The 21416-nt window shown below is 33.8% G+C and overlaps 1 protein-coding gene across 6 annotated transcripts; it reads right to left on the bottom strand.

Moving 5' to 3' along the window:
* Positions 1-33: 33 nt before the first annotated feature.
* Positions 34-4923, bottom strand: LOC136223551 (transcription factor MYB33). 6 transcript variants are annotated; one of them, XM_066011613.1, is made up of 5 exons: positions 4731-4923; positions 3847-3973; positions 2644-3035; positions 1031-2033; positions 34-713 (listed from the first exon to the last, which is right to left on the bottom strand). In XM_066011613.1, the coding sequence occupies exons 3-5, from the start codon at positions 3001-3003 to the stop codon at positions 406-408; spliced, it is 1671 nt and encodes a 556-aa protein (XP_065867685.1). In that variant the 5' UTR covers positions 3004-3035; positions 3847-3973; positions 4731-4923; the 3' UTR covers positions 34-405. The 6 variants fall into 6 exon arrangements, with proteins under 6 accessions (XP_065867685.1, XP_065867686.1, XP_065867681.1 ...); XM_066011609.1 differs by having other exon boundaries at positions 35-713; positions 2644-3078; positions 4660-4922; XM_066011610.1 differs by having other exon boundaries at positions 35-713; positions 2644-3078; positions 4705-4922.
* Positions 4924-21416: the final 16493 nt, after the last annotated feature.

Genomic DNA, 21416 nt, shown 5'->3' with positions numbered 1-21416 from the left:
ATCCTACTAGCTCAAAGCAATAAGATTTATGCAGAAAACAGTGGAAATACAGCCAAAATCTAAGCTTTATCATCCAAAACAAATTTAATATCTCAAATGAATAGGAACTCACAAGTTGAAAATGCTCAGTTATTCTACAAATTTAACAATAACCACGACGCAGATGTATGCCTTCCACATCGGAATACATGCATTGTCCTGTTTCACAAAGCAAGAAACTAAATGCCCCACAGATAAAAGCAAACACATTGAACACAAAGTCTCACCTTACAGGACCTTTTTGCTTGGTCCAAGAGGTACCAGGCCTACACCTGACCTGACCACCTAATTTGAAGAGATAACCAATACAAACAAAGAAACAAATGTATCAAAAGTTCCACGAATTTTCAAAGATAGCAGCAGCTTCTAAGGATGTTCAGACATTTGACAAACAGCAGGCATGACATTCCATGCACAAGAACTCAGCCCCCATCCTTGATTTGGTGTGGAAGCTCCAGCTGACATTTGCTTATAATCACTGCTCAAATCATCACCAAGAAGGGTTGCGATGTTATCTGTCATAATGACTTGGTCCTTGATGTAACCAGAACCCTGCCCAAGCCAATCAGCAGCAAGTAAAGCATCCGGGCGAGTGATATCGAACTGAATGTTGGTTTCTTCCTCTCTTTCAGGACTCCAATCATGATCGACTAGTTCTGATTTTACATTGCAACCTGCAGAACGTACCAAATTTAAGTAGAAACTCAGTAATCCAAAGTCCAAACCAACTGCACATTAAATATCTAAAACAAAGATCGTTGTAAGGCCAATTTGGAGAATGAAAGCAGCTTCGAACGAGCTCTATTTGTGCATTAGAGTAGACTGGAAGGTGCCCAGGTTTGCATGCAATGAGAACCATTCATCATTTAATGCTCAGTTTAAACTAATCAATTTTGACAATGTCCAATAATAACTTAAAAAGGTTATTTTGCACTTTTTTCAATGCAAGAATTATGGCCAGCATCCATAAAATTATGCAAAGGAATATTACCAGCAAAGGTATCAGCAGGATGTGCCTCTTCCAAAGAACTTCCACTGGCACTCATAGGTGTGCACTCACTGAAAAGAGAAGTTGCAGCATGGCCCAATGGAGAAAGTGGGTCGCCATATTCTTCCCAGTCTGTATCACATATATTCATGGCCGAAGTTTCAGCAAGTTCACCAGGAGTAACTGTAGAAGAATTTGAACTCTTGTCAGATGAATGATTCTTTGCACTGCTTAGAGTTCTAGCCTCATAGAGTAATGCATCCAGTAGACCACTATTACGAGGAGAAGACTCAACAGTCCCTCTAGGCGGAGACTGAATAAATGTGTCAACGGTCTCGAGTAAAGGCGGTGGGGATGTTCCCCAGCCACCTAAATCATTTTCTGAATATTGGAGTGAAGGGAGCTCCAACTTCACAAGCCCAGAGTTGGGCTTGGAAGCAGAGTAATCGCCATTTGCAAGGGAATGGCCACCCTGATTCTCACAAAAGGATTGTGTGTTCCTGTTGCTGGGATCGGGTTCAAATTGAAAAGACAATCCAAAGGATTGGGAAACTTTATCACAAGAGCCATCCTGAAACTGCTCAAACAAGGAAAACTCATCCTTCATACTGCCACCATAACCAGGTAGTAAGGTTGCTGATTCTCGAAGACGCTTCTGACGATGCATCATTGGTGACATGAAGGTACCATATTGAGAAGAACCCAGACCTTTTATCAGCATGTTGCTTTGAGTAATATCAGCAAGTTCAGGGACATAAGATGAGATTCCTTGGTTGGATTTTAAACTGTCAAATATTACATCAGGTATATCGTAACTGTTATGCCGCAAGAGATCATGATGACCTTTATCTCCAGTATTAATTCCACCAATGTTCAGACCTAGCTGGTTCTCCTGCAATGCTTGCAAAGACACTTCAGGAGGATAAAGAGGTAACCCAGCTCGTTGACGCCTCTTTATGCGAGTGTTCCAGTAATTTTTTATCTCATTGTCTGTACGACCAGGCAACTGATAGAAGTAAAAGAAATCAAAAAATGTTCTACACATTCCACGGAGCTGCATAAAAACTAATCAATTATAGAGCATCACTCATCATCCAGAATAATAAGAATTGAAATCCATGCTATAAACTTTTTTTTTTTTGTGAAATGTTCACTATTCAAAACCTTATTACTCAGATTATGTAATGATTCAATCACCTAAACTATGAAACACACTTCCAATTTCAGATAATTTAATAACTAAGCCTGCCTTCGAATTCCAATATTGAAAACATTTAGCACAAATGTTATCATTAGACTTGGGTTGGTCTATTGTTATATACACAATTTCAAGTCCCATAAAATAACTGAAAGGACATTTTTGGACACAGAAAAAAATAAATAAAATGAAAAACAGAGCCTGCAAAAGCTATACCAAGCTCTCGAAGGGAAGGTCCAAATTTTAAAAAATCTAGGCCGTGAAGATTACAATTTTCAGGGTAACTGAAACCATTTTGGTTCAGAAGATTTAGTTGAATCTGTTCTAAGTCTAATGTCTAGCTAAATATTGATGTGCAACACAATTACAAACAAAAATAAAAGAATATTTATCACAAATTAGCAAATCATAGACTTACATGTGCAGCCATACGTGCCCATTTGTTTCCCATCTTGGCATGGAGTTCAATGATTAGTTGTTCTTCTTCCTGAGTAAACGCCCCTTTCTTCAAGTTAGGCCGTAGGTGATTGGCCCATCGCAATCTGCAGCTTTTTCCACATCGGGAAAGTCCAGAGTGCTTCTGAACAGCATTCCAGTTTCCCTCTCCATGTTTCTTAACATATTCTATCAAAATTGCATCTTCAGCAGAGGTCCACGGTCCTTTCTTCAGCGCAAGTCCTCCATTTCCGCTTCCACCGCAACTATCCTCAGCCAATGATGACTCGGTTTGATCTTTGGAGAATACAATGTCGTCACTCTCATTTGTAGTGTGACTCATTTCCTTCTAATCACACAGCCAATCCCTAATCCCTATTAAACAGCCGACAACCATTCAATCAGGCAGGATAAGAACCTGAACCGAAAAAAACAAAAAAAAAATAAAGGTGATGAAACTAAAGTAAAACAAAACAAAAAAGCCGGTTGCTTACGCCTGCCTTCACTTTTTTGATACGTATACGCTACCTTCCACTGGTTTTATGATGGAATAAGACAAACTATAATTGGAGTGAGAAAAAAAAATACAGCTGCAAACATGCAAACTAGAAGCTGTACAAATACAGGAAGAGAAAACCAATTGGACCGAGATAAAAAAGGAATATCATGCAAGCAAAACATAACAGCTATCCAATGAAGTAAGCTCAAACAATATTCAATTATAAGATGAATTAAGTGATCTTGAAATGAATTAAGTGATCTTAAGCTCCCCATTATAAATAGAAGCATGGAGGACTAAATGCTTTTTACCCAATCTAGAAGGGAATAATACATCCAAGGGGCTGAGCTATAACTGAAACTAGAATTTAAAAATAAACTTATTTCTTGGAACATGAAAAGTGATATACTCATTATACAAAATTCAAGTGGTTTACACAAAGAAACTTCATAAGAGGAAAGCCTGGTATCATTTATTGCAGCAAAGTGCATTAAGTATTAAAATTAAGAATTGGGAAAAACTGAATCACGCAATGCTATATATAGAGTATATACTATCAATCAAAAAGCAGAAAATATGCAAAACGCAAAAGGAAAAGAAAAACTGAAACTTCTGCCTCAATCAGCTAAATAATAATGATAATAATGAAGTATCGGGTAAAAAAAATCTACCAGAGGAAATAAGTACCTGAATCAGGGCGAGATGCCAAAATCCAAAGCTACAATCTTTGAGATACCCAAAAATGGAATCTTGAAAAGTTCAAATATAGTTCCTGAATGAGCTAAAAGCTGATAAAATCGAAAAAACAGAGTACCTGCATAAACAACAAACAGAGAAAATCCAAAACTCAATGCACTGATTCACATCCAGATTTAAACAAAAAGAGAAAACCTACAGTAAAAAATTAACTAGAATTTATTACACGAAACCCGAATATCCCAAATCAAAATAAAAAAGCGAGCCTAGAAGCTCCATTCCTAGATCCAAATAAACAGAAACCCTAGCTCGATCTAAACAACTGAAAAACACACAAAATCAAGCTACACAAGAAGGTTGAGATGAGAAATAGAGATCATAACCGTAATTTGTGAAAAAGCACAAGTAAGATCTGAGCGTAGAATGAGCAAAACATTTGAGAGAGATCCAAAAATTTCACCGAAAAAGACAGACAGACTGTGCAGGCAGGAACATATACGAGAGAGAGAGAAATCGAAAAAAATGAGTTATCCCAGTGATGAAAATCAAAAAATAGCGAAAGAATAAGGGGATTCGAAGAGAAGAGAAGAATAAAGTAATTAGTAAAATTAATTACACTAAGAAATGGCAAAAGGAGAGCAAAATTAGGAGAGACAAATGAGGAGAAAGCTCCAGCATGCTAAATATAAATCTGTATTAAGCTTAATCTCGATTTTACTAGAGTTTTCAGCTTAATCGATTTTACAAATCCCACGCAAACTCACTTCCCCCATTTGTAGAAATAAAAATGCAGCCTTTACTTACTCTGCTAGGTATAAAGAGAGAGAGAGAGAGAGAGAGAGAGATTACTTGACTTGATCAACCAAAACACCCACCTTTTTTCACCTTCTTCTTATTCTACTTCTGCTACTTCTTCTTCTTCGTCGTCGTCTCTCGCTCTCTCAATTTCTCTAGGAGCTGTCTATTTCTCGGTAATCAATGAAGCATCTTTGATCTTCAAAATCCCATAACTGCGTTTTTATATATATATATATAGCAGGGGACCATGATTGGTAAAATCAGAAAGGAAAGAGAGAAAGAGAGAGAGAGAGAGGAGGAGGAGGAGAGGGGGGAGAGGGGCCCACTGACTAAAATGCACATGATGAAGGGTGTACTTTAGCATTGGTTTATTGGAGCGTGTAAGTCACGCTGGGTGAGGTGAGATTGGGGATTGGGATGGTAAAAGTGGAGGAAGGATTGCATGGATTGAAAGGAAAAAAAAAACAAAGCATTAAAGTCCCTTGCTATACAAATTCTAATGGATAGATGTCAAATAAAATACCTTCTATACATATGTTTTGACATACATCAATAAGAATTTCTATTATTTTAATTATTAAATAATTTCTATTATTTTAATTATTAAATAGAATCATAATATACGTGTCTAAATATGAATTGGAATCCTTCAAATAATATAATAATACGAATGCTTAATATAAGAATTCAATATTTAGATGGAAATATGGTTCTAATTTTTTCAAATTGGATAGTATAAATTGATTTATTAGTGGTCCGTTTATAAAAAATTGATTCTTAAATTTATGTTATTTTTTTAATTTTAAATAAAATATTAAATATTTAAAAAGTAAAAAGAAAATATTTAAAACTTGAGAGATGGTCTATTTAAATAATGTTTGAAGAGTCTCAAACTAAGAAATTACACAAACTATAAAAAAATAAAACTCTCAAATATTATTTTTAAAGATATGAATATTATTTTATTGGTACAATTTTTTTAAAGATATTAATGATAAATATTAAAATACATATGTTTTTCTATTTAAAATATTTCATATTGTTATTTTTACATGGTATAATTCGTATTTTAATTTTATTTATATAATAAATTATTTGTTAAAAACTAAAAGATATAAAAGTACAAACTCGATTAATTTACGACTAATTTATAGAGACATTTTCCATCCAACTAGCGTCTATCATTTTTACAATCTTTCATTAAGATTGTTTGGTTTATTGTCCACTAAAAATAATTATTTTCGATTCTTACTAAATATTTGGATAAATAATTTTACATAGCATATATTATTTAGTTTTTGTATTTTAATAATTTTACATAGTATACATTATTTAGTTTTTGTATTTTAATAATAAACTATTTAATCTTTAAATTTTATTTTATTCAATATTTTTTTTCACAACCAAATAAGCATATATTAAGAATCAAGAAGAAGCATATTACAAATAAAATCAGGGGTACAGAAAACCACTCACCCCGATGTAAAGGTAAAATACTGCTTCTAGCTAACAAATGAGCAACAGAGTTTGCAGAACGACAGACAAAACGAATAGAGCAATTAAAAGACTCGTTCAAAGAAAAATGACAATCATTGGCTAAGGCGTTAAAAGGAGATGAAACCTCTAACGGGCGGGCCATAGACTGTACCACGATCAAAGAATCTGATTCAATGATTACATCCTTCCATCCGCGGTCTTTGATCCAACTAAGAGCTTCACGGACCGATAGCGCTTCAATGAACGATGCATCTTGATAATTCTGCAAGGATCCATTTTTAGCCGCAACAAAGCGGCCCAACTCATCCCGAACAATACACCCAAACCCAGCCACATTCTCGTCTACAAATGACGCACCATCCACATTCAATTTTAGGAAGCCAATTGGAGGACGCTGCCACACCGTCAGGCTTGGCTCAGTCGAACTGCCTGAAGGAGAAACCGACGCCTGCGCTTTCTTCCAGGCCTGTAGGAATGAACCGGCCGAATGGTACAGGATCGAAGCTTGTGAATCCTTCTGATTCCACACAATGTCATTTCTATAACCCCAAATAATCCACCATAAGACCGCTACAAGCTCAACAAGCTCCATCCACATTCAATTTTAGGAAGCCAATTGGAGGACGCTGCCACACCGTCAGGCTTGGCTCAGTCGAACTGCCTGAAGGAGAAACCGACGCCTGCGCTTTCTTCCAGGCCTGTAGGAATGAACCGGCCGAATGGTACAGGATCGAAGCTTGTGAATCCTTCTGATTCCACACAATGTCATTTCTATAACCCCAAATAATCCACCATAAGACCGCTACAAGCTCAACAAGCTCCACCGGTTTAGAGAAGATCCACCCCCAATAATAAAAAATGTTTTGAAATTGGGTTCCCACATCCCCAATAGGCGAAATAGTCCAAATAGCTCGAGCCATAGTACATCTGAGAAAAATGTGATAAGAATCTTCCACCGCTCCATGACAGAGCTCGCATAAATCTGAGATAGGAACCCTTCGGGCTTTTAGCGCGACTTTAGAAGGGAAACAGTTAGCAAGAACCCGCCAATATTTTAGTCTCTTATAAAAAAAACTAAACTATTTAATAATTAAAAAATTGAGGGACTAAACTGTTAAATAGAATAAAAATTAAAGACCAAATAATGAAATTATTAAAATATGAGGACTAAACAGTGTTACATAAAAATTTAGAAAATAATAAATTATTTCCCCTTATAAGGTGCGTTTTAAAAAATTATTTTTATTTCATATAAAATTTCAAAAATAGCAAAAATAAGCAGAAAAATGAAAAATAATAAAAAAAATGTCTCGACGGGACGAGTCTCTATATCGCCAAGAAAAAAAGTTTCGCCCCGTCTCGGGGAAACGGGGTCCTAATGTTGTTTTTTGTGACACACTTCTACACGTATAGGGATAGCAACGGATAGGGTACCTACGGATAGTGTCAATTCCAAATTTTTACCCGTTTATTTTTTAATTAACACGTCCACTACCCGTGTTTTTTAGTTCCATCTCTACAAAATCAATTAGTGAAAATAGTGAGAGTAAAAATAGAAAGTCACGGAACATGAACATTGAGGATTTTTGCTATAAATAGGACTCAAATCACCATTCCAAACCTCAATCAAAAACTCAATCAACTCCTATCGGTAAAAAACTTAGCTCTTTCTATAAAAAAATGATCTTTAAAGTTTTTTTTTTTTTAAGAAATCAAGCTTCATTTTATAACTTTAATCTTCATCTTTAAGCCTTTAATTTCATTCATGGAGTCTTCAGTTTGTTTAAAACCAATTAATCCACCATTATCATTTTCTAGAAAACTCACAAGCTTCTTTCACCATAAATTATAGTCTCCGGTCTATATTCGTTTAATTCTCCGTTTGATCAATCACAACAGTTGTCATCCATAAATACGATATTAATTTCAGTTTCAGACATCGATGAATCATCAATTTATTTCCAGCTTCAAGTTTGTGTTTTCAAATTCATCTTTGTCAATAAAATTATTCTTGTTCAATTAAATTAGGATTAATTAATTTTGTTAAACGTAATTTTCCTATGAAATTAACTTAGTCTTTTCAATTGTAATTATCGATTTCTTTTCTAATTTCATTATTTGTAATCAAAATAATATTTACAAAATCAATAAAAATTATCAAATTATCAAATCCTTGTGTTGATTTAGTTTTTTTATGTAGTGTTATTAGTTGAGCTAGTAAAGTTTTTTTTATATAGTGGAACTAGGAATCTAAAATGTTTTTTATTTTTCAATCCTTGAAATCCTTCGTCAATTGTTTCATTTTTTAGAAGTTAAGTTTAACATATTTGACCATCCAAACCAATAAAATTAATTGAAAATTAATTTTTTTTGATACATTCACATCAAATCTACACAAGTCCATGTTAAAATAGATTTATTTGCAAAAATAACAGCCAAAATCCTTAAATATACTTTTTTAATCTCTTATTTGGAAGTAAAAACAAAAAGTAGTTTCGAAAACTGAAATAAACATATATTAAATCCATGATTTTCATTATTCATTTTAGTTTAATTGAAAATTTGCATTTTCAATAGTTCAAAATTATTGTTTTTTTTATATGTGTGATGTCGTGTGGTACAACATAAAAAAAATTATAAAAACGTTATTTTAAATGGTAAAAAATCAAATTCTTAACATAATGTATATGAACTGGATAACGCTCTATTAATTAGAGTACTTAATATGCTAAAATACAAAATTCTTAAATGGTAAAAATTCAAATTCTTAACATAACGTATATGAACTGGATAACGCACTGTTAATTAGGTGAATTACTATACCCAGCCTCAATTTCCCACCTCCAGCTCCGGAAAAAGACCAAAATACCCTATAGTCAAATTTCAAAATTCTCAAATCCTCTCAAACAACCTAATATCTCTTTAATCTAATCCGAACTAATTTATCAACGAAAACATGGATCGACGGAGGAGCGACAAAGGAAATGGACATATGCTACGTATTTCCGTTTGATTTTGATGTTTTTAGTATCGGAGTTGGATGTTTTTTGAAATCCAAATCGGGACATGGGGCGATCACGCCGTCACCACTAGTGTGGCGTATGAACATCACGCCGCACCACAGGTGACGCACGACGTGATATTCATACGCCCGCGTGATAGCCTCAAGCCCTCATAAAGGTGAGGGCGTGATGCCCATATGCCCGTGTGGCATATGGACAATTTTTTTTTAATTTAGTTTAATTTAATTAGATTTTTGTTATTTTTAGTTTGTTTAATTTAGTTTAACTAAATTTTTATGTTGTAAATTTTTATTTGTTAATTTTAGTTAAATTTAATTGTTGTAATTTTATTTTGTTTAATTTGAGTTTAACTAAATTTTTATATTGTTAATTTTAGTTGTTGTAAATTTTATTTTGTTTAATTTGAGTTTAACTAAATTTTTATATTGTTAATTTAATTTGTTAATTGAGACTGAGTTTTAATTAAAAATGAGGCTGAGTTTTAATTAAAATTGTATGGTATTTACAGGTTTTAAGTAAAATTATGTAGTGTTAACATGTATTTACGGGTTTAATCGGATAACGGGCTATTTTTTTTTTGCCTTCCCGACACGCGGGCGTGATAGCCTCGCCTCACCATATGGTCGAGCGTGTGGCTATCACGTCCGGCCACACGGTGAGGCGTGTGGCTATCACGCCTACGTGCCGGGAAGGCAAAAAGAAAACCTTCTCCCACCCAAAACCCCTAAAAGGACATTTTCGTCTTTTCACGGGACTAGGGGTAGGAATTCAAACCTGTGTATAACAACACCCTTAATTAGAGTGCTTAATATGCTAAAATACAAAATTAAGAGTTTTTTTTTTAGAAAGAATACAAAATTAAGAGTTAAATCCAATAATGATGGTAATGCTTTTTGCCTAATTGATATACTTTAGCATTGGCTTATTGGTGCGTGTGATCACGCGGTGGATGTGAGAGTGGGGATTAGGGTTGAAAAAGTGGAGGATTTGCATGGATTGATTATTACTATTTGCCCTTCTTTCTTTTGCCATATATGGGAAAGCGCGAAGCGAGAATGAATGATTTGATAGCTGAGTGGGCTTTGATTTGGTGTAACGCGGACCATCTTTATTTTTATGTGCTTGTGATGAATAACCACTATTTAATGGTTGTGATTTTGAGTCAACGAAAACTAAAGCTACTCTCCTAACATGAGCCGTTCGAAAGGAATACTTACAGTAGAAGTTCAAATGGGTATGATTTTATTTTATTACAAATGATTTCCTTATAAATTCAAAGAAAAATATATACACGTATATTAGGAATCGAAATTAATATCTCCAACTTAAACCACTTGAAAATTTTAATGACTCGAATCATGAAATTCAAATTTTATTTAACAGATGTAAAATAAATAAATTTACAATCAATTTTATTTCTAATATTATATTACAGTATAACTAATTATTAGTGTTTACTAAAATTATGATAAATTTTTATTGTTAATATAGACATATTTGTAATTAATCAATAAATAAATTATATATATAAAAACCGTAAATTTTAAATATAATTAATGTGGTTTCACCAAATTTATAAATTGGTGCATATCGATTTTTTTTTCAAAAAGAGGGTTGAGGTTCTCGATGTTAGTAAAACTATGGATTTTTAGGTTCATATTCTCATTTTTTTTTACTTTTGATGAACTTTTTCATTTAGGTTTTTTTATTATTAGGAGAGAGAAAATGCATATTTAAAGAGAAAAAGCTCTAAAAAATTATGATTTTTGGAAATTCGAAAGATATAGTTTCATGGTAAATATGTATTAAACAAATTTAATTCTTAGAATTTTTAATTTAAAATTATCAACCGTTAAAATTGAAAGTGATGACTTTGGTACTCTTTTAGCAACAAAAAAACCCACAATGCCCATTTTTAAATCGGTGAAACTATGAGGTTATATTTGGAATTCGCAAAATAATAATTTTTATTGAATTGAGCAAACTCGTATTCTTTCAGCAATGATGTTATAGAAATGGAAATAATATTGAAGAATAAATATTATTAAAAACTAGAAGGATAATTTTATCAATACTAAATATATATAAATTGTTTTTCACAAAAAGCTCATTTTAAAACACTGTGCTTCCACACACAAAAAAAGTATTAAACGATGTTGGTATATAAACCTAACCAACATTAAATTTTGTGCGGTTTGAAATGGAATATTAGACGATACTCAGAAAAGCCGAAACAAACATCCTAAATTAATTTCAAATACTATTAATAGATAAGTTAATATTCTTATTTTAATTAATTTTAAAAACTAGTTTGGACTTGTATATAATTAATATTCTTATTTATTTTATTAAAACTTATAAATTTGAGTGTGAATCCTATTTTCTATATCTTTATACGGGATAAGGTCTAAAAACACCCTAACGTTTACAGTCTATTTTACGAATTGGACAAAAAAAATTCATAAAAATGTGAGTCATTTTATCACTCATTAGTGACAAATCATAAACATATGATTAGACGTGAAAAAAATATACTGTCTATTTTACGAGTTGGACGAAAAAAATTAAAATATTTCATCGAATTAATAAATATTAACCTCCAATTCTATCATTGAATCACATAAACTATAATTTTTTTTAATGAACTGATATGCAATTAATGCATAATAAGAAACAAAATATATGTGTCTTACAATAATGTCTGAAATCGACCAAACTTGTAAATGTTACGGGGTAAAATTGTTATTCACTGTCAATATTATGGGTAAAATTACACTATTTTAGACGTTAAGAGCAAAATTGCTCCTTATCCCTTTTGATATCTATTTGATGAGAAATTTTACAGTATTCCGTGAGTAATACACATGGTCAATGAAATCGTTTTGTCTACCACTATATGAAAGATGATTGGTTGTAATGAAAAAAGTATATACATACGACATGAATTGATTGGTAGGGAGTATTACTCTGGAAATACTCTAAAATTTTCCCAATTTGATAATATATATTATAAAAGAAAAGAGGAGAAAGAGGAAATTAGTCCAATTTTTTGGAGCAAATTAGTCCACTTTTTAGGAGCAAATTAATCCAATTTTTAGGAGCACGAAAGTTCACATTTAGTAAGGCAGACAATTTAATATGTTGAGATTGTTTCAAAAGTCATTTCTACGTGTACAATACCACCTCTTTTTATATATAGACTAATTCAAAATTTTGTACCATCTTCACACTATATATATTTGATATATATTATATATACATATTTGAAGGCTCTACATATGGATGAATGATAATTTAGAGAGTCATGTTATTGTATGGGAGATTCTGTCTCGTTTGGTTCACATGTTCTTGTTTGATGTTTGTTGTTGTTTGCTGATAGGTAGCAGATATTAATTGAATTTTCTGTTAAAAACAGTTGTTTCAAATTTTTATTAAATACTTTTTGTCTCCTGATTGGAATTAAAAAATAAATGAAAAATAAAAACAAACGAACACTTAATATCGAGTTTGTAAAAATGATTTCAATTGATTTTCACTGTTTTTACCTTTTCGATTAATTTGAGTATGCTAGGAATTATAAACATCAATTTCGTACGTGGTCATGTGACCAAATTGTAATGAATATGTTGCACTTCTAATTAAATGAGGTAGTATGTTTATATTTTAAACGTAGAGAGAATGAACGATAAAAATAAATTTTCAAATTCCCACTGAGCCCTTCACATTCATATGTTTCCTTCTCTTTTTCGGGTTTTTCATCTTTCCGTGTTCCCACTTTTATCCGACTCGAATGATATCTTTACATTTTTTTGTTGTGTACCTAGCTTTTTTTTTTATCCAAGGGTGCCCTAACTATTCCGCAGACGTTGTGCGATAACACTAGCTACGGATATCCATGTTGGGTTTTGTATACTTGTTAAACGGTGTGGAATTAAATTTATTTTAACAAAACTCGATCCCAAAAATCACATGCATCAATTGATATGGAATGAAATATAAGAATGAACTTAGATAAATAAGCCTATGCCTACTATTTTACATATTGGGCCATCCCACCTAAGTACGAAGGGTTTTTCTAGAAATATTCATAAGAAAAGAGCTTCGGACTCCAAATTACACGCTTAGCCATTTATTACTGAAATATAGCTTTCGGGCTAATCACGAGGCGGCACGTGTAATCAAGCACAAACTTAAATGTCTATAAATAACACATAAATCAAGAAGGTAAGTACACAATTCTAAATACTTCTACATCATTACATTCTTCCTAAATTACGTATCCTCCATACTAATTTAGGCATCGGAGAGGGTTCACTGGTCTCTGGCCCCCTCTCCGACGGTTTTCTCTTTTTCAGGTCACCTGAAGTAGATTGCAAGCAAGAAAAGGATATTCCGATATCATCAAGTAATGGTAAGAATTTTTATCTTTCACTGAAGAACACCTTTGAAGGAGTCTCTGAACTCAGAAAAGAACTCTTAATCCAAGATGAGGAGTTTTAAAGCAAACTCTATCTATCATCACACATGCCAAAAACCTCTTGATTTGATTGTTGGTGTGTAAGCACCTTTGATTCTACCTCAGAATCAATCCACCGAAGAACTTCCTTGAATATTGTGGCTAAGGTTCTTGGTTTTCTCTCAAAGAAAATAATAGAATCAGATGAATTAAAATCAGAAATTATTTTCTATTTATACGTATGTTAGAATTAAACCATTTACTTTCTTATTATTTATTTTTAAACTAATTATAATTAATTAATTATATATATATATATTATTAATTATGGTAATTAATTTATTAGTCCTTATATTTTGACAAAACAAACTGTTTAGTCCCTATATTTTTAAAAACACATGGTAAGGTCCTTAACCTTTTTCTCAGTGAACTGTTTAGTCCTTCCGCTTGTTTGTTAGATTTTTTACCGTTTATGACTTCGGAAATGACTAAATTACTCTTTACTATTTACCTTCAAACTTCAGAAGAGGAAATCCAATTTAGAAGAAGAAGCTATTTGTATGGTGAACAAGAAAAAGAATAGACCCAATGCTTATGAATTTGAACGATTAAGAAGAAAATCAAGAAGAAGAACACTCAAAGTTGATTTCAGATGCATTAGAGTTTAAAGGAAAGGAAAATAAAGGAAAAGAAGAACGCAAATCCAAATTGACTAACAAAATCTTCATGAGAGTCTAACGGCAGGGACTAAACAGTTCACCGAGAAAAACGTTAGGGACTAAACAGTTCACCGAGAAAAACGTTAGGGACTTTACCGTGTGTTTTTGAAAATACAGGGACTAAACAATGTGTTTTGTCAAAATATAGGGACTAATAAATTAATTACCCTATTAATTATTAAAACTGAGAATATTATGGAATAATCAAGACCTTCCAACCAGGTTGGCACTCCCTGACCACTACTAGAACTCGAGCCCAAATATCATAAATAAGAATGAAAAGTCAATACAAAGAGCAGCAACATAAAATGCTAAGCAAGCCAATACAAGTATTGGTTGGTAATGTTATCCTTAATATAACTACAGCAAAAACTAGGAGGTGTATCCCAGCAATGAACCTCCGAGCTGATTCTCCCAAAAACTGGCTAGAGTATCTGCTACTTGGTTACCTTCCCGAAAAACATGCGAAACAAATGTGGTCATGCTATCCAACATAAGTAAACATCTCTACCACTCATGTCATTATTGCTAGAGAACGACCATCATCTTATTCTTTAGTAAAAAGACCATGTATGTAGAGTCGCTTTCAATCCAAAGATGCAAGCATCCCTGTGTATAAGCAATTTGCACCGCATAGAGAGCAGTCTGAAATTCAGCAATGTGGGCAAAGGAGGAGGTAGTCGGGAATGCAAACAAGCTGATTGAGCCTCTAAAAACTCCACTACAACCCGATGAAGTCATAATTGATACGTTTGTATTTGCCTTTTTCTAGATGTGGGGGGGCAGCTAGCGCAACGGTAAGATTCTAAGGCACAACGCCTCTTCTATCTCACCCATTTCATCCATTTGATTTACGAAGTCCACCGTTGTTTATATATTTTTAAAATAAATTGGCAAAAAATAGGATTGCATTGATTTCTGATTCGACCTTCGATCGGCGGTTCAATCTCAGTTCATGTCGGTTTGTTGAAAGTTCAACAAACCAGCGCAGTTCGGTCGGACTCCTTATCGATTCCTTGGTGAACCGGTCCGGTCCGAGTTTTATAACATTGGTTATTTGATATGATATTAGTGTTATAAATGATTAAACCAAAAACAAACAAACACAGAAACAAAACATGAATAGTAAATAAGAAATTAAAAGGAAAGAGTTTAGACAAATTTGAGGTCTGTATTAGCAGTTTCCTTAAGACAGATGTTGTTGCTATTGACAAAGTGAACTCTTATCGAGTGTATAATAGTTATCACTAGAGTAGAACAAAACAACACGTACAGAGATCAGAAATATTTCAGAGAGTAATTTTTCAAAGTATGTAAATCTGATAGCTCCATTATGTATATATATAATTTGAATGGACATTTCTGTTCTCGAATGAACATGACTATTCATGAACGAACACGACTGTTCATGAACTGACATGACTAATCATGAACGAACACAATTGTTCATGAACAATGATGATTATTGGAATTTATACTAATTTCATTTATATATATATAAATTTTCCAACAATTAGTCTTTTTAAACTAAATGATTAAAAGTTCGAATTCTAAAACTTTTTTTATTCATAAAATTTTAATACATTATAAGATAGACACGCTTTAATTCTGATACAGATCGGTTTCAGGACGTGTTAGTTTTAATCCTAAACTAACAAAGATGTTCTTCTCTAGCTAAACTAGAAGGAGTGAATACCGGGTTTCATGGACTAAATCCATATGAATAGTGAAATCCCTATTGTTGAAGGTAAATGTTGAAGCACCTTTCCACATAATTTTGATTTGACAAAATTGTTTAAGTATAATTATGAACATATTCTAAACACACCAAGTTTAAATGCTTTGATTTATTCTACTAATGTGTTTGTTCAATGTTGAGTTAAAATTGTTTATAAGACATAAGGATTAAAAGGCCCAAGCCCAATACAAAAGTCAAAGCCCAAGTCAAACAACTCAAGACAACTCGGCCCGCGTTTATCAAAACGATGTCGTTGTGTGCAAAACGCAACTCAGTATGAGAAGGATCTAGAAGACCTTCAGGGAACAACTTCGGAACGAAGCTGCTGAGTTGATTCGACAAAGCGTACAAGACAGCAGCTGGCTAAGGAAAACTTACAGACAAAGTATTTCCACTTTGGGTAAAGTTCAGATGACACAATATGTTGTCTAGTTGACTTTACCAAAAAGGAGAGACATTCTGCTGAACTTACCAAAAGCTGACCGAGGACAAAAGATACACAAATCTGATTGGCCGAGAGCTTTGAGCAAGTCAGGATGACAACGACAGGAAGCCGTTTCCCTCCAACGGTTATTTCAAAATTCGAAATGACCAATGCCTCAAGACGTCTCTATAAATAGTGCCATCAGAAGCTTCATTCAATACAGAACTTGATCAAGCCATTACGCTGACCAAATTTCTACGCAAGTTCTGCAAGCAAGAAGCAAAGCAATCTTACACTACATTTCATATATTTGTGTAAAAGTCTAGAGTGATTATTCAATCATCTAAAGTGTCTTAGCAATCATTGTTTAGGACAAACACTTATCATTTCTAGAGATTAGAAAGGAGAGGCTAAGTACTCGGTTATAGTACTCAGCGAGAGATTAGGATTGAGTAGAGGTATAGAGGAAGGTACTCTTGTTATACTCAGTTGCTAAGATTGTAAAAGGTTTGAGGCTCTACCTTTAAAGAGCTCAGTAGAGGATTCGAAATCTCGGAACGTGTTCCGGGGATAGGACGTAGGCTTAGAAGAAGCCGAACCTGGATAAATCTGCTGAGTAACGTATTTCTTACCTTAAACTCCTTATATATATTGCTTGCTTAAATAACCAAAAACTGACCAAGTAAAGAGGTCAAGCTAAGTTGTGTGCATCGAACATCTGAGCTCAGGAATAGACTTTAAGTGCTATCTCCTGACTCAAGTCAAGAAACTGACCTAGTCACCAGTTGACTAAGCCAGTATCTTACTGATCACTCAGTGCCGCTGTTAAATCATTTTCTCTTTAGAAAAGAATTCTGCCCTAAGGTTCAAAAAGTTTAAATAGTTCCTAACCCCCCCTTGGAACTATACTTGCAACGTTATAAGGGACCAATAAGTGGTATCAGAGCTTAAAAGCTCACTGTAAAAGGTCTAACAACCTTGAGCTGATCCCTACCATGGGCGAAAACAGTACTCGGTTTCTCCTAGGAAACCAAACAACTCAGATACTGCCTGAGGGGCTGTCCATCACTCGGCCTCCCCTATTCTTTGGGTCTAACTATACCTTCTGGAAGAATAGGATGAAAAATTTCATTCAGGCTACAAATATGAGTGCCTGGCTATCTATAGTTCAAGGCCCATTTGTACTTGTCGAAGTTGTGGCTGGCCTAACAGTTGTAAAAGCTGAGGCCAAATGGACAAAGGATGATCTCAAGAAGCTTCAAAATCACGCTTCGGCTATTAATATGCTTCACTGTGCGCTCGATGCTGCAGAATATAATAAAATCTCAGGTTGTGAGTCGGCGCAAAAGATCTGGAAGAAGCTAGAAGTCACCTACGAATGAACAAATAAAGTAAAGGAGTCCAAGGTGAACCAGCAGATGAGACTGTACGAGCTGTTCGAGATGAACAATGATGAGGGCATATCTGACATGAATGCAAGGTTTACCAACATCATTAATGAGCTCAAGAGACTTGGGAAAATGTCACGACCCAAACCAGGCCATGACCGGCGCATAAATTAAGTAATCTTTAATCTATGCTAGCCTTAATTCTGAACTAATAGAAATTCCAAAATTTACTAACAGAATATCAAAGTCATCTCAATTACATCAATAAACCTTAAAAGAATCAAACTATTCAAGTCAAATCTTAATAATCAAAAGTCTCCAAAAATAAGATAAAGCTAAATCATTAAGCAGTCTCCTTCAATATCAATCCAAGTGTTACCTCACGAACAGGGACCTTAATCTGAAAAAGAAATATTCAACGTGGTATGAGATTTTCGTCTATACGAGCGAAAACCTCAGTGAGCAGTAGCTATAGCACACAACAGAAAAGGAACAGGCAGGCAGGCTGGTACTTTTAAATTATGACCAATATAGTTCAAAATGTAATATTTCAGAATCAGTTAAACCAAAGGGGTCAAAATAATATAATCAATTCAAATACTGGTAATCAATTGTCAAACATAATACTAAAGCCTTTCAAAATATCAAAAATTAGAATAATCAGAAAATAAGGCAAAAGCTTCAAAACACCTGGTACAGTGTAACAGAGTGGTGATACTGCACACCACCAGGGCCAGATAAATGGTAAGCGCTACCAATAACAGATACAGATAACAGGTAATTGCCTTCACCGATCTTATGCATGATTCTAATACTGACACAACTGACGACAAACTGACAACTGACAACCTGACTCAAGACAGACGCAAAATCCTAATGTTATGAAGATCGGTGAGAGGCCAGATAACAGATACAGATATACTGAGCACTTGTACCAGTTTGAAAACATGTAATATACGTATATAGGTCAGAAAATCATAACTAATTGAACAAATTATCAGATTTCTAAAATAAAAGTAATAACTGCGATCAATCGCGTATCAGAAAGTACAGATCATATCAAATCAAATTTTAATAATTTTAGAGTAGCTGATAATAAAACAAATCAAATATAAAGGGCATGTTCCCAGAATATACGTTCTAATACTAATGATATTTAATAAACATAAGGTTCAAATATACGCTCTTATAAAGGAAAAAAGAAACGATCAAATCCCAATTTTTTTCTAAACGGTTTTCATTCGGATATTTCAATCAAATCGTGTCATGTACTATAATTACCACTCACCTTATGTTTAGGCAGATGCTAAGTCTAAGATATTTCGGCTGCTCATAACGTTGTATCACCCGGAGGAATATTGCTATCTCCTAATATTTTAAGTAGGAGAGCAAAAGTTAATAAATTAACTTAAGGTTAGATCCAAAATTTAATTAATCCAGATTAACATTGGTTTAAGAAAATATTAAAACATTAATTCAGGAATACCATATATATTAATTCGAAATTCATTTTACCTAAAATGAATAATCAGTGAAGAAAACAAAGATTTAGGTGCACAGCACCAAAATGGTAGAAAATAGAGGTTTTGGATTCTGTTTATTTCCATCAAATGCTAATAATATTGAAATCAATTTATATTTGAACTCCAAAGCTAAACAATTAGCACAAGAGACAAAACAAGGAAAAAGGACAAGGATTATATAGATTAATATCTATCCAGGAAACATAAATTTTAAGATGGCTTTTCCCCAAGAACACCGACTCTACACAGATTAATTATTAACATTATATTTTTCTGTATTTAATAATGGAAGGATGGCGTCAATTAATCATAGCATATATGTCTAAAAGAAGGGAATAAATATTTGCTCACTTACCTGGATATCAAGAACGAAAAGCTGTGTAAAAGAAAAGTTTGCGATTCGTTACGGCGGAATAAAGGGAGATTGTGGCTGCTGTTAAGATCCCTCAAATAAAGTTTTTATTTTATAACATAAATATATATTAGGTCTTCTCAATTTCTTTTTTTTTCTTTTTTCCTTTTTTGTAAATAAGATGGTATTTTCGTAATACTTTTTATTAAAACAATAATATTTTCAAAGGTACTTTAAAATATCAGGATATTACAATCTTCCCCCCTAAAATAAATTCGGTCCCCGAATTAAAATTTTAAGGACACTAACCTGAAATATCAAATAAATGAGGGTATCTAATTCGCATCTCGGATTCAGTCTCCCAAGTGGCTTCACTGCTAGAGTGGTTTTGCCAAAGAACTTTAACTAAAGGAATCTCTTTTGAACGCAACTTTCGAACTTGATTGTCTAAAATCTTTATAGGTTGCTCCTCATAAGACAGATCATCTCTAACTTGTATAGCTTGTGGTTGCAAAACATGAGAAGAATCTGGGATATATTTCCTAAGCATCGATATATGGAATACCAGATGAACTTTAGAGAAATCAGGTGGAAGAGCTAATCGGTATGCAACCGCACCAATTCTTTCAAGAATCTCAAACGGACCCACATAACGCGGACTCAATTTTCCTTTCTTGCCAAACCGCATGATTCCTTTCATCGGAGAGACCTTCAGGAACACATGATCACCGATCTGAAATTCTACATTCTTGCGCCTCGGATCAACATAACTCTTTTGCCTACTCTGAGCTGTTAAGAGTCTATCACGAATAACACGAACTTTATCTGAAGTCAACTGTATCAACTCAGGTCTAGTGAGTCTCCTTTCTCCAACCTCATCCCAACAAATTGGCGACCGACACTTACGACCATACAAGGCTTCATAAGGTGCCATCTCAATGCTAGCTTGATAGCTATTGTTATAAGCAAACTCTACCAAAGGCAAATGATGATCCCAATTTTGGCCAAAATAAAAAATACAAGCTCGAAGCATATCCTCTAAAGTCTGAATAGTCCTCTCTGACTGTCCATCCGTCTGAGGATGAAAAGCGGTGCTAAACTGAAGTTTTGTACCAAGTGCTTCCTGAAATTTCTTCCAGAATCGAGAAGTGAATTGAGTACCACGATCTGACACAATAGAGACTGGAACTCCATGAAGTCTAACAATCTCATCAATGTATAACTGAGCAAGCTTAGAGAAATCATAAGTTGTCTTCACATGAAGGAAATGAGCAGATTTAGTTAAACGGTCGACTATCACCCAAATGGAATCGTACCCTCCTCTAGCGCGAGGCAATCCTACCACGAAGTCCATAGCAATATTCTCCCACTTCCACTCAGGAATGGGTAATGGTTGGAGCAACCCAGACGGTCTCTGATGTTCTGCCTTGACTTGTTGACAAGTAAGGCATTTAGCAACAAAGTCTGCAACATCTCTCTTTATTCCACTCCACCAGTATAATTCCCTTAAATCTCTATACATCTTTATGGAACCAGGATGAACTGTATAAGCTGAACAGTGTGCTTCCTCCAAAATTTCCCTTTTTAAATCATCAACATTAGGAACACACAGTCTAGTCCCATAACGAAGAACTCCATCATCA

This window comes from Euphorbia lathyris, chromosome 3, assembly GCF_963576675.1.
Source record: "Euphorbia lathyris chromosome 3, ddEupLath1.1, whole genome shotgun sequence".
NCBI lineage: Eukaryota > Viridiplantae > Streptophyta > Magnoliopsida > Malpighiales > Euphorbiaceae > Euphorbia > Euphorbia lathyris.
The sequence above is the reverse complement of the archived record's forward strand: the minus strand, read 5'-3'. Positions and strand labels throughout refer to the sequence as shown.

Excerpts from the sequence above, each read along its gene's own strand:
- LOC136223551 (XM_066011613.1), bottom strand. The coding sequence starts at position 3,003 with ATGAGTCACACTACAAATGAGAGTGACGACATTGTATTCTCCAAAGAT. Across the intron at positions 2,034-2,643 it reads GGGCACGTATGGCTGCACAT|TTGCCTGGTCGTACAGACAA; the intron begins GTAAGTCTATGA and ends TACTTCTATCAG. Across the intron at positions 714-1,030 it reads TCCTGCTGATACCTTTGCTG|GTTGCAATGTAAAATCAGAA; the intron begins GTAATATTCCTT and ends TACGTTCTGCAG.